We start from the raw sequence: 13,699 nt of genomic DNA, 5'->3' as shown, positions 1-13,699 counted from the left end.
CCCTATGACTCTATGAGATTATCTGGAGCAGCCGAGTGTTGGTGAGTCGTTAAAGCTCTGATCCTCGAGAAAGAAATTGGGGGAATTGCTAAGGGGATGAGAGCCACAACCGTCTCTACTGCAATGCAACTTTCGACGCAGTCTATGATATGGATGGCAAGTTGGTAACCGTAATTAATGGCCACTATATCCTACACGGTTAAGGAAAACAGTTACATTGTACAGTTACAAGAGACTGCTCATATTGAGGGAAGTAATGACTGTCTTGTTCAAGACTCTACCGTAGTAGCGCCAACTCTATAAGAGTGAATTATAGAATTAACCATCAATTGACATAATAATGCGGAACCAATAAGGAGTCACAAACTACAAATCACGTAATAATCAGGACGACCTTGTAATGAAATTAAGATGGTGACAAAGTTGATATATCAAGTACAAAAGCAAGCGATCTAGAGTCATTCAAGAGATTTTGAATGACTAGGGAAACAAACTTGAAAGAAGTCCTACACCATTGACTTAGATATTTAGAGAAAATTTAAAAATCGAGCTGTTCTTAGTCATTCAACACCAATGAGGGTCTACATCGTAGAAAATCTGAATAACAAAACTTTAACGTATACTGATCTGGACTGAATTCATGTTTTTTTCTTTCTGATTTTCATCCTTTGACACCTCTTATATCTCGTTCTAAGACTGTTTGAACAGAATGAAACGAGTCTTTACTATCTTATGAACTTTCATTTTAAAACAAAATCGAGAAGAAACAGACACTAAGCAAGATAAAATACTGCAAACAGATTCCTATTGCTTAGCTAACAGAATCCATCAAAAACATCAACTTCAAAACAAGTAGCAGTGTCATCTTTACCATTGCGTCATCAAGAAATTGATGCTTATACAGACTTGTAACAAAACAAAACCCTTTTAAAATGTGGAATTTGACCTTCAAACAAACTGCTTCTAAAACCTAAGATCCTTAGTTGATAATCTCAACTTGACAAGTCTCTGAACCCCATTCAAACCTTGAAAGTTCACCGTACAACTCCTGTTCTAGAAACTCAGTGTAAATAGTCATCTCCTTCAAAACTTGACCATTCTCTAGTAAATACTTGAGCACTTCCATTTCATCTACATGTCCCCAGAAATGCTTTCCCTGGAATCCCTTTAAGGAGACACTCTTGAGGTGTGACGACACACATTTAGGAACAGACTCTGGTGGACTCCATATAACTACTTCAGGGGGAACTTCAATAGGATCTTCAAGTTCAATCACCGACTCACAATAGGCGGGATAATGATGATGGTCATGTTCCAACACAAGACATTCTAGATTTGATGCTCTCTCCAACAACATCGTTAGAATTCCCCACCCATAACAGCCGCTATGAAGAGCTAGCGTCAATTTGCTCAAATTATCAAAAGCAGGCACAGAACAATTCTTCACAAAAGACAATGTATTAATCAATCAAAAACTCATGGAGACATACACATTTTCTTAAGTACAGCATACTATTTCAAAAGATTTTCAGTCATAAACCCCACCTTTGGTACCAAGATAATATAACAAGACTGATACAGAGGTCACAGATAACAAAAAATGGCATGACTGAAGAAATGAGAATCTTATGCACCTACAGTCTATGTCCTTAATTCCATTCCACACCATCCCTAACTATTATTTCCATCTTCTAGCATGTCCAGCTTTGAAGGCAGTCAAACTGATGAAACGACACTGTATATATGCCTGGCCACTTTATTCTTCCTCTCTAAAAAAATAGGAGCACAAATGTTTCCTTCCACTCCTGCAGTCACCTCTTTATTTCCTTCTTCTAATCTTCTCCGCAAAATATATAATTTAGACACACATAATGCAAGGAGAAAGTTGATAAAAGTGTACATACCTCACAGATACGAGAGGAAAGGAACAGATATTTAACACCGGAAATTCCTTCCAAGAGATTAGTTGCACAGACAGCAGCATCCTCTTCGTCGCCTTCTTCCTCTTCGTGATAGAGATAAATATTAGCTTCAACTAGGGATTTTGTATTCTCCAAGTCATAATCTGACAAAACCGACTCCTTGAGATCAAGTTTTTCAAGTTTTGGGGCATTGATGTTAACACTGTATATATCTGTACTAGTTATCTTCAACGTCTTCAGTTCAGACACAGAGATGTTGAGATAAACACCATCCTCTCCATGATATCCATCTATAGTTAAATGTTCCAGCGCAGGGCAATGAGAAAAATCCATGGAGTCTTTATCAGTAGGGACAGTAACGTAGAAGAATTTGAGACTTGGGAAACACACTGATGTTGGCATGTTGATAACAAAATTAGACATCAGCTTCAAAGACATGAGTGTTTTGCAAGTGAAAAGGCTTTTGGGCAACTCAAACACCTCACCTCCATCTGAATAGACACAAAGATCAAGCTCCACCACGTTACACCTAATAGCAGTGCGAATCCAAGCATCAACACGAGAGAAATCTTCAGCAGAGCAAAGAATGAAATGAAGATACAACTTTTGAATGGTTGATGAGTCACGAAGAAGAAGAAAACGATCAGCAAACGCTATGAAATCAGCAGAGGAGGAGAAATCTCGACTGTTCAAATTCACAGTGGGAGCACAGGCCCACATGTTCTTCCATCTCTTAGACAAAATACTGGTCCTGACAGCACACTTTGCATAATCTGGTCCAAGGAAACTAAGTATGTGACACAAAACTGCATCTGGTAGTTCACTGACCCTATCTTGAACCCTCAGTCGACTGTTGGATTGCGGAACCATTTATACCCTGATCGTTCAAAAGAACACTGTCAAGTTGCAACCATTGTTATATCTTGTGCAGGCTAGAATAATGTTAATAAGCTTCTGTATACAGATTTTTCTTATTTTTTTCACAAATGTTCTAATTCAGCTACTAAAAAATTGCAACAGATCAATACACAAAACCTGTAAACCTTCATTTCTCCTCCGCTTTAAGGAAATATATATATAGACTCTTCTTTTAAAGTGGGTTGACTTAACATAGAAGCTGAGGGTAAATACATGATTTCTTAAACATAATCTAGACATCAAAATCATGAAAACAAACTAAAGATAAATGCATGATAAGTTCACAGATAATCAAGACATCAAAACCATGGAAACAAAAACGAAGATTACATTTTGTCCTTACTTCTTTCGAGAATAACAGAGAAAAGACTTGAATTTTCTATTTATCACTCGTTTTTCTCAGTAACTTGAAAGACTAGAAAGAAAACTTACCTCAGGAAAATTCTATTAGTGTTGGCGAATGTAAGAACTCTGATGATCCCTTGAAATGCATGCAGAAGAAGAGAACTTAAAACTACACCGTTTCTGCAACCATTCGTAAACCTTCCGCGTACTCTTTGAGAATTTCAAGGTCACCGTCATTTACGGATTTACCTAATTACCTCTGACTAGTTCATTCAAAAGGATTCAAGATTCTGGTACCCAGAAACCAGAAATCTAAGAGTCAAGCATATAATGGAAGAAAACCTCCATGAATAATGAATTAGAACAGTGTCAAATTTAAGAAAGGGTACCAGCAATTCCAGCTGCAACACTGCAACCTAAATACACAGACGACAACTCCATTGGCAACATGATCCCTCAAATATCAAAGCCACTGATAATTTTGATCAGCTTTCAATTCTTGATCAAAATTGAAAACCCAGTACTAGAATGATGAGAGCGACAGAAAAGGAAAGAAGATTCGGCGGAGGCTAAAGAGAGTTTTATACCTAGGGCGGAAAAGAAGGTAAAATCGTCATTTCACAGTGTCGGCTCGGCTTGAACCGGCACTGTTACTAAATTTTAGTGGACAAATCTAGTATAGTAAATTTTAGTGGACCATTGTTTATCTTATGTTATGGGCCAGAACATAAGAGGCCCACTATCTTGTTCACAGTCGGCTCTAACTTTTTGGTTTGCTTTAGGAAAGAAAAAAACTTATATAATGAAGAGAAAACTTCAGTTACCGTCCTCAAACTATGCTGCCAAGGTCAATTTGATGCCCAAATGATGTGATGCCCAAAGACATATTCTGACGTATCTTCCGTCAAAAAGCCCTAACGGCTCCGTCTGTTTGCTGACGTGGCAAGCACATGATATATATTTTTTTTTTGGGTTAAACCAAGGTATCCCCCACCCGTAGGTAAGGACTAATCCCTCTCGAGCCGGGTCGGACCCCATTTAGTGGGGAAGCTCTCCCAATACTGGCTGTTCCATTCACAATGCTCGAACTCGAGACCTTGCTTAAGGGGAACAAGCTCCTTACCACTTGAACTACCAAGCATTGGTCAAGCACATGATATTTTTATTAAGGATAAAATTGTCTTTCTTTACTAATTAATTAACAATAAAATAAAAATAATAATAAAAAGCAGATCGAGCTCTCTCTCTTTCTCTCTTCCTTTCCCAATGTGATCCTCTCTCCTTTCTATCACAATTGGTTATTTTCTGGGAATGGATTTTTGGGTTTATAAATAGCAGTCGAAATGGAGAAATTTGTTTTTTGATCAAAAGCGTTTGTGGCATATGAAGAACAGTCGGAGCGCCGGGGATCGCCGCCGCTGTCGGTGACAAGGAGGAGGCTCTGGGTAGGAGTGCCGAGGTGGATGTCTGGCGCAACCAACTGGGAAACCGGTTCGCAACTCCATCTCCACCTCCGTTGTCGTCCCCACCAAGCTCAGCCACCTCTCCTCCTCCACCACTCCCACCAGTAAGCCCCGCCACAACTGCAGCTTCCCAACCCAAAACAGCGCTGTGACGCATCGCCATCGGCCGCCGCAGCTCGACTTGGAGCTTCTCTCCCTCAAGAGCTTTGAGTCCTACACCTCCCTCAAGGACCTCCTCCCCTCCTCCTCAATCCATGTTCAAAGATTTGTACTATTTTTCTTTCCACTAATCAATCATCTTTTGAAGCGCCTGAGCACAGTTCTTCCCAGTCAACTTTGTGCTTGTAGCGGAGCCATTCGACTGACCATTCACTGGCTGCAAGGTTGGTTCAATCAATTAACACATACATGAATTTCAATACCCAAAAGTTAAATTGTAATGCAATGATTGTAATGTTACCTCAGCTGTGGCTTTGGTCATTTTCGATGATTGAGCAGCCGTGTAATTTAGGAATTGGAAGAAAGCTGTTTGCCATAATGGGTGAAGTTTTGCCATCCCCTGGACATCCACCTCATCTCCTGCCCATAGTTTGGTGTGCAGCAAACCGATTTCCCAATTGGTTGCATCGGAAGAGGAGAGCTATTGGGCAGAGAAGAAGGAGGTCGGTTTTGGCGGAGAAGAAGACATGGGCGTCCTTTGGGTGCCCAGAGAAATTTTCTAGGTGCAAAAAGATTTGATATATTTAATTTGGGGCTGTGACCACTTACCCAATTTTTGGCCAAAAATTGCCCACTTACTCCACCAAGAGTTTTTTAACCTCATTTACCCAATCTAACAGTGTTTGACAGTATTGCCCTCATTTTAATTAACAAATTAAACTCATATCTCTCTCTCTCTCTCTCTCTCTCTCTCTCTCTCTCTCTCTCTCTCTCTCTCTCTCTCTCTCTCTCTCTCTCTCTCTCTAACCTCTTCTCAGGCTCTCTTTCTCTCTCTCTCTCTAAGCCACCACGCCCACCACTCCACCGTCGATGTTGGCCTCCACCGCCGCCTCTCCGTCCCACCGTCGGACCACCAGAGGATGACGCCATCTAACTCCACGATCCCAACCCCTCTGGGCTTCGTCGGTTTTGTTCGTCAGATGTCCGGGAAGCTCCGAAGCTCCACGCTGGAATCGGGTCTGGGCTTCCCTTGCAGGTCTCGGACGACGTCAAAACTGTGGTCTATTGGGGGGTAATAGACAGATTATTGCCCCCACTAATTTCTTAACTGTGGTTAATTAATCACTGAAATTAGAGTTTTGATAAGTCTTATGTTGTTTTGAGTTTATTAAAGTACAATAATCTGTCAATGATAGTTAAGTGAATGGTTCTGACTTAAAACGAAGACATTATTTGGGGGCAGTAATGTGTCTACTGCCCCCCACTAAACCATTAAAATTTGCACCAGTTAAGTGAAGGGTTCTGACTTCGTATGAAGACATTATTTGGAGGCAGTAATGTGTCTACTGCCCCCCACTAAACCATTAAAACTTGCACAAGTTTCAAGGATTCATAGTGTATTGCACTTTATCACAAACAAATCAACAAGAGATGATTACTGTCTCCTAAGAAAGACATTATTGGGTAGCACTAATGTGTCTACTGCCCCCCAATAGACTATCAAACATTACACCGCTTCCTATGTTTCACAGATTATAGAAGTTATTCACACTCAAAACAACAGATAATGTCTAAAAACCCACATTTTGAGGGTCAATATTTTGTCTACTGCCCCCCACTAAACTGACACAAACCACACAATTTTTTTCATTTATCGACTACTACAATTTAACACTACATTTACTTTGGAATAGCAGTTTTCAGTCCGTCAATAAATAAAGTAGTCATCATTGGCCCCCAATACAAAGTCTACTGGGGGGCACTAATGTAACAACTTTTATGGTTATGACTGTAAAATAGCAGATAGCAGTTTTCAGTCCATCGTCGATTCCTTCAGAAGGTCAACCCCAGCCTCGCCGAGCTTCTAAGCGACGAGGACCGTTGGCTTGGCGTCGAGCTTGGCCGCGGAGAGCACGACGACGAGTTTCGGCGCCGCAATGGCTAGAGCAGGCGTCGTGGGCGACTTGCTGGAGGGATGGAGGGAGGGAGAGAGAAATCCGACGTCGTCTGGAGAGAGAGAGAGAGAGAGAGAGAGAGAGAGAGAGAGTGAGGGGGGAGGAGAGAGAAATCAGTGAGGGGGGAGACGGCAAAAAAGTCCCAAAAATAAATAAAAAGAAGAAAAAAAGAATTAATTGGGTAAAGGGGAAATAATCCCTTAGAGTGTTTTGGGTAAACGGGGTTAAAAAACAGTTAGTGGAGCAAGTGGGCAAATTTTAAGCTAAAATTGGGTAAATGAGCATTTTCCCTTTTTTTTAATCATGTCACTCAACTTTCGTTTGCTTCCGCTGAGGGGTGTCCAAACATCCGCTGGAGTTAACCAGAAGTGGCCAGAAAATGGTCTTTCAACAGATGTTGCCAATGAGGGAGGAGAATTTGGTGCAGGTGCAGGCGCAGGCGGTTGCTGGCTAAATATTTCTTTAGGTATCACATTGATACTTTTGAGAGTTTAGGTATCAAATTGGCCTTGACAGCATAGTTTGGGGACGGTGGCTGAATTTTTCTCTATAATGAAATAGGAGTCCTTTAGGAAATCCAGTACTTTGGTATAAATCAACAAGAGTTTAAATTTCTAGCAAAAAATGAGATCAACAAATACATTCATACAGCTCCATGTAAAAGTCTCCAGATATATTCATGGCGCCAAAATAAAATATTACAGAGTTATAGAGGAGCTAAACATACAGATGGATCTTTGATGGCAGAATACCTTGATACATCTTTAAAGAAGCATCCTGCTTTACATTGAATTGTCAACAAAGATATGCTTTTACAACACTGATATACGGTATCCTTCTAATTCCATCGCCGAACAAATACCTTCTTGATAATTTCAACTTGACGTACAAGTCTTTGAACCTCATTCAAACGTTGAAAATTCCTCATATAATTCCTCCTCTGCACCCTCAGAAAGACCAGGAGTATATATAGTCATCTTCTGCAAAACTTGACCAGCCTTTAACAGATATTTTAAAAGCTCCTCCTCATTTTGATATCAAAAAAAAATCCCTTTCCCTTGAATCCCTTTATGCAGATGGTCTTCAGGTGTGACAGAAAACCGGTGGGCAGAGACTTCGGTGGACTCCAATGCGGCACTTCTATGTAATCGAAACTCCCTTTATATGTAGCCACTAAACGTGATTCATCTTCACCATTAGAGGGAGGATAATCTTTCTCATGTTCCAACACAAGAGATTCTAGATTGGAAGATTTCTCGAGCAACTTGGTTAGCACACTCCATTCAGAATAGTCCTCATCAAGAAGAAGTGTCAACTCGTGAAAATTATCAAAAGCAGCCACAAAACAAACCTTCATGAAAGATCAGTATTAGTCATGAAGAAACTGATGCATAGATGAAACAGTTGTTTATGCATTTAAATAATGGGAAAAAGGGTAATCATAAACAGAAGGTTTGTTACAACAGGAAAAACTGTGAGAATGATAAACAAAACTACAAAAGACAAGATAATACAAAGGAGATGGGATGATGCAAAGCGATACAAACCTTTTCAAGCATTTACAATTTTGTATTTTATACTCCCTTTCCATAGCAAAAACCTAATTACTATCTAGTTTTTTTTCATTCATTCCATCTATTCAGCTCCCCACTCCCCAATTTGTTTCTTCACAAATGCAACGCTTATCTTGCCTCCTCTTCCGACCACCAGTTTCTTGCCTTCCTATATCCTCTATGAAAGACGATATATAATGCAATCAACAAGCTAAGTAGTGTTGCTGTATACTTACCTTAGAAAACGGATGTGAAAGACACAGATATTTAACAGTGGAAATTCCTGCCAGAAGCTTAGGTGAACGGTTAGCAGATGCATCTTGTTCATCATCATCCTCAAAAAAAGACCCGTAGTTAACAAGAATTTTGGCCTCGACTAGGGATTTTGCATTCTCGAAAGTATAATTTGATAAAACACTCTCAGTGACAGTAAACTTTTCAAGCTTCGGGGCATTAATATGAAAAATCTGGGCTTCACGATCAAAATATGTAGGGTCTAGACGTATCCTTAAAGTCTTGAGTTCAGGCAAGTATATATGGAAATTAAAACCATCATCTCCAAAAGATCCACCTATAGTCAAACGTTCAAGCAAAGGGAAGTAAGAAAAATAAAAAAACGAGTCACGATCAGGAAAATAGTCTCTAGGATGATCAAATGTAATATCTCTTTTCAACACTTCGATGTAGGAATAGGAATGTTGAAAATAAAATTTGACCGCAGCTTAATGTTCTGCAAGTGCTAAGGAGCTCGGGCAACGGGAATATATCCTCTTCATCTGTATCGACAAAAAGATCCAAGTTCCTCAACATGACGCCTCATCAATACATGAAATCCCTAATAAAGTAATATGGGGTTAGATGGAGTGAGCCAAACTCTTTTTTCCATTGTGGGATGTATATATTCTCAACACGCCCTTACACGTATAGGGAATTTTCAAGCCATACACGTAGACAACTTTGGATGACGTGGAGTCCGTGTGGCCATGAGGCATGCACACGTGGGATAATCTCTGATACCATGATAAAATAATCTGAGATTCATATCCAAAACTAATTGATAATTGATAGAGTAACACAAACCCTTATAAACTCATAGACAATGTTCCATTTTTCTCATGTGGGATGTACATATTCTCAACAATCCCATTATTACTAGAACAGTTTATCAATGGAAACAGAAATGGATATTGCAGTTCTCTGCATATATTAAAGAGTTCAACTTTTGTTCGTTTTGCTCAGTTTTCTAGGTAACCAAACACAGGTGGTAATATAGGAACTCAAAAGCTAAGAAATACAGTACCTGATTAGGAAACCCAGAGAAATATCAGTGTCAGTGAAAGGAAGAGCACCCTGTAGTCGAGAGGGGGCTGCTTGCTCTCACAATCTTTGCATTTGTCAATCTTTATTTGGTACCTCCTTTTTACCTTATGCGGGTTTTTCACTTTGGGCTACAGGCCCATATCCCAGTTTTGTAGTCGGCCCAAAGCCCAGGGTTACCGGTTCCAAAATGCTCTACTCTTTTTTTTTTTTTTTTTTTTTTTTGAGAATAAGTCTACTCTATTTTATTTTATTTTATTTGATGCAAACATTTTTCTATCGGTCTTGGTATGTTGACTTACTTCAAAGCCAAGGATAGCATGACATGTCTTCTCGAATTGTTTTGCAATTAATTTTCATCACATTATAAACATACTTCAAGTTTATGGTAAATAAACAAAAACGATGTTGCTGTGACGAAATTTATCTTCAATATTGCATATTCCCTCTAACCCAAAAAGAAATTTTTGGTACATCACTAACAGGCTTGGAGAGTTCAATTCAACCATCTTGGCCCTATGGACTCAGAGTCTAGTAAAGGTCATGTAGCAATCCCAACATGCACTAAGCGCTACCCGCGGACTAGCTCCATGCAGTGGTAGACTTCTTTTTTTGCATTCCTTGTAGATCAGTGTGGTACACTTGCCTCCACAAGTCTACCATTATCTGACACCAATCTGAATAATATATATTGGTATAGTTAACCAACAACTATATAGGATTTGAGAGGGAAAGGGATTTAGAGTCTGGTCTATGATACACAAAAGTATCTGCACAATTGAAAACAAATTTAGACAAATATCAGGTGATGATGAATCAACAGATTTTAAATTGCTAGCATGAAACTCCACCCATGTACAAATCTCTCTTCGGTAAAGTTATAGAGAAGCCAAACAAACATATATTCACCTTTCATAAACGACTTTACACAAGCATCAAAGTTTACATTGCATCATCAACAAAGATGACACTTTCACAACTTATATAACAAAATCCTTCAAACACAAGAGCAGCACCTTATTTTACATTGCATCATCAACTAAGATGATGCATCATCAGTTTATGACACACCACATTTTTCACAAACACCATATTTTACATTTTTCACAAGCATCATATTTTACAATTTACATTGCATCATCAACAAAGACGGTGGTAATACGACTTCATAACGGTTTCCATCTAAAACCGACACTGTCAAACTACCTTCGTGATAACTTCAACTTGACAAGTCTTTGAACCCCATTCAAGCACTGAAAGTTCCTTGTCTAACTTCTTCTCTGCCCCTCTAGAAAGACCTGGAGAATAAATAGTCATTTTCTGCAAAACTTGGCCATTCTTTAACAAGTACTTAATCACTTCCTTCTCGTCTCGATATCCAAAGGATCGGCTTCCCTTGAATCCCTTTATGCAGATGGTCTTGAGGTGTGACAGCAAACAGTTGGGCACAAACTCTGGTGGACTCCAACGCAGCACGTCTGCAAAAACTTCTTTAGTTTCTTGACACTCTTCAAGTCTAATAACCAATTCGGAATCTCCACGATGGCAGGGGGGCTCATATCTCTCATGTTCCACCACAAGGGACTCTAGATTAGATAATATCCCCAGCACCTTGGTCAGCAAACTCCACTTAAAATAGTCCATCTCGAGAACCAACTTCAGCTCACGCAGATTATCAAAAGCAGCCACAGAACAAGCCTTCATAAAAGTAAAGTATCAATCAAACGGAAACTCATGCTATACAATTGCAAATCCAACTTCTATTATTTTGGATCATAAATAGAAAGAAGGGAGGAAAACAAAAACAAAATTGTGAAAAAAGAGAAGAAAACGGGGATGATAAAAGAGAGATCACCCTAACTACCATCTTCCAACCACATGTTTCTTTAGTTGCTATAATCCTCCCAATCAAATATAATAGATAATCCAAGGAACAAGTCAACTAGTGTATACTTACCCTAAGGAAAGGAGATGAAATAGCCAAACATTTAACACTGGAAATTCCTGCCAGAAACTCGGTTGCCCGTTTAGTATAGGCACGAACATTGGCTTCGACTAGAGATCTTGTATTCACCAAGGTATAATGTGACAGAAAATCATCTTGGACATCAAGCCTTTCAAGCTTTGGAGCATTAATATAAAAAACGTGTGCTACACGAATATCATTTTCACTCTTTGCATTTATCCTTAAAGTCTTCAATTCGGGCCCGGAGATGATGAAAGTAAAACTTTTGAATCCAAGATATCCATCGATCCACAAGTATTCAAGCACAGGGAACTGAGAAAAATCCATGAAGTCATTTTCCGGATTTAAGAGATCAGGATAGATAAATTTAAGATGGAGTTCTTTTAGACTTGGGTAACACCCTGCTTTAGGAATGTTTATTAAAGGATTTGACCACAGCTTCCAAACCATGAGGCTTCCACAAGTCAAAAGGCTTTCAGGCAACTCAAACATCTCTTCTCCATGTGGATTGACTGAAAGATCTAGTTCTGCCACATTACACTTGACGGCAGTGCTGATCCAATCATCAATATGACAGAAATCCTCAGCTTGACAACCATCGAAATGGAGATGGAATTTTTGAATCGCGGACGAGTTACGAATCTGAAGAGCACGATCAACAAACGCTATGAAATCAGCTGAGGAGGGGAAATCATGATTGTCGAAGTAGAGATTAGGAACATAAGCCCATATGTTCTTCCACCTTTTGGACAAAATGCTGGTACTGACAGCACACTTTCTAAATTCTGGTTGGAGGCAGGACAGAATGTGACATAGAACTGCATCCGGTAATGCACTGATTCTATCTTCAGCTATTGCTGGTCTCTTAGACTCCGAATCCATTTGTACTCTTGATGGTTTAAAAAAAGGAAAGAAAAAAAAAATGTCAACTTCCAACTCCTTACAACATGAGGAGCTCCAGAAGCTTCTCTATGAAAATCACAGATAGAAACACATGATCTGTTTCAGATACATAGAAACTGAAGCAATGAAGAACACTAAAGTACATCTATATTCCACTGTCCATTTCAATTAAAAAAAATGTAGAGCCTCTCAACTTATTTTCAACTAAGGGTCTGTAAAGTATAAACAGCATCTCTAGACATTATATCCTATTTTCTCCACAACATTTCATCAATGGAATTATGGAAACAAAAAATAAGAGTACAAATTTACTATTTATTTATCCATACATAAAACGATGAAAAAGAGCTCAAACTGAATTTCCTATTCCTTTTTTTCGTTTTTCTTAGTTTTCTTAGTAACCAAAACAGATAGAAGATGGTAAGGAACTCAAAAGATTTGGAACCAAAGTACCTGATCAGAGTTTCTGGTTAATCATCCCACAAGAACACAAAATCTGAGTACTGAGAACAAGAAGAGCTCTTTATATTCCAAGGCACCGCTTCCACGTGTCTCTGTACTGTAACACCGAACTTCTCACGAATGGGAGCCTTCCAAGCACTGGGTTAAAGTTCCAAAGTTCCCAATTTCCCCTTCTTTTTTTTTTTTCCTTTTTTTTACTTTGTTTGGCAGTTTAACCGCTACCATCCTTCAGGCCATATGGGCCCAAACCCAGTGTAAACAGCAGCCCATATATATTGCCTTTTACATAGACACGAAAAGAACAGTTACATTACAAAATAAGAAAGGATCTTTCTAAATGTACCCAGCAAAGTTCTAAGTATACTCAGTAAATTTTTTTTTTTTCATTACCTTTAATTATGTCTAATTAAACCAACTGATTTTCCCAAAATACCCTAAAATACAATGTACCCAGCAAAACAAAACCCCAGATTTTTATGCTCGTTCATTCCCATCATGCCTGGCCCAGGTCTTAGTTCATATTTCAATCCTTTTATGAAAGCCGCTAGTCAAGAATCAGAGAAAGTTAGGCAAAACACACACGTTTTCAAAACTCGTTCTCTTTCTCAATGATTCATGAAATAAAAGAATAAATAAACAAGCTAAAATATGGAAGAATTGCTCTATTTGATCTATGGCACTATATTGTACATAATAGGTAGCTAGGTTTTATTCTTCTAATAGTTCAAGTTTCGCA

The 13,699-nt window shown here is 39.0% G+C and overlaps 2 protein-coding genes across 4 annotated transcripts; both read right to left on the bottom strand.

The window, feature by feature from the left end:
- Positions 1-707: 707 nt before the first annotated feature.
- On the bottom strand, positions 708-3,766 carry LOC112167701 (putative F-box/FBD/LRR-repeat protein At1g78760). Of its 3 annotated transcripts, none has more exons than XM_024304747.2 (4): positions 3,273-3,766; positions 2,408-2,799; positions 1,905-2,311; positions 708-1,441 (listed from the first exon to the last, which is right to left on the bottom strand). In XM_024304747.2, exons 2-4 carry the CDS (start codon positions 2,790-2,792, stop codon positions 980-982), a joined length of 1,254 nt encoding a protein of 417 aa, XP_024160515.1. In that variant the 5' UTR covers positions 2,793-2,799; positions 3,273-3,766; the 3' UTR covers positions 708-979. The 3 variants fall into 3 exon arrangements, with proteins under 3 accessions (XP_024160515.1, XP_024160514.1, XP_024160513.1); XM_024304746.2 differs by having other exon boundaries at positions 1,905-2,799; positions 3,273-3,475; positions 3,575-3,764; XM_024304745.2 differs by having other exon boundaries at positions 1,905-2,799; positions 3,273-3,764.
- Positions 3,767-10,680: 6,914 nt separating this feature from the next.
- LOC121049168 (putative F-box/FBD/LRR-repeat protein At4g26350) lies at positions 10,681-12,480 on the bottom strand. Its single transcript, XM_040505766.1, has 2 exons — positions 11,590-12,480; positions 10,681-11,330 (listed from the first exon to the last, which is right to left on the bottom strand). Exons 1-2 carry the CDS (start codon positions 12,478-12,480, stop codon positions 10,830-10,832), a joined length of 1,392 nt encoding a protein of 463 aa, XP_040361700.1. The 3' UTR covers positions 10,681-10,829.
- Positions 12,481-13,699: the final 1,219 nt, after the last annotated feature.

Source organism: Rosa chinensis, chromosome 5, assembly GCF_002994745.2.
Source record: "Rosa chinensis cultivar Old Blush chromosome 5, RchiOBHm-V2, whole genome shotgun sequence".
In the NCBI taxonomy this organism is placed as follows: Eukaryota; Viridiplantae; Streptophyta; class Magnoliopsida; order Rosales; family Rosaceae; genus Rosa; species Rosa chinensis.
Note: the sequence above shows the minus strand (reverse complement) of the source record. Positions and strands in the feature narration are given on the sequence as shown.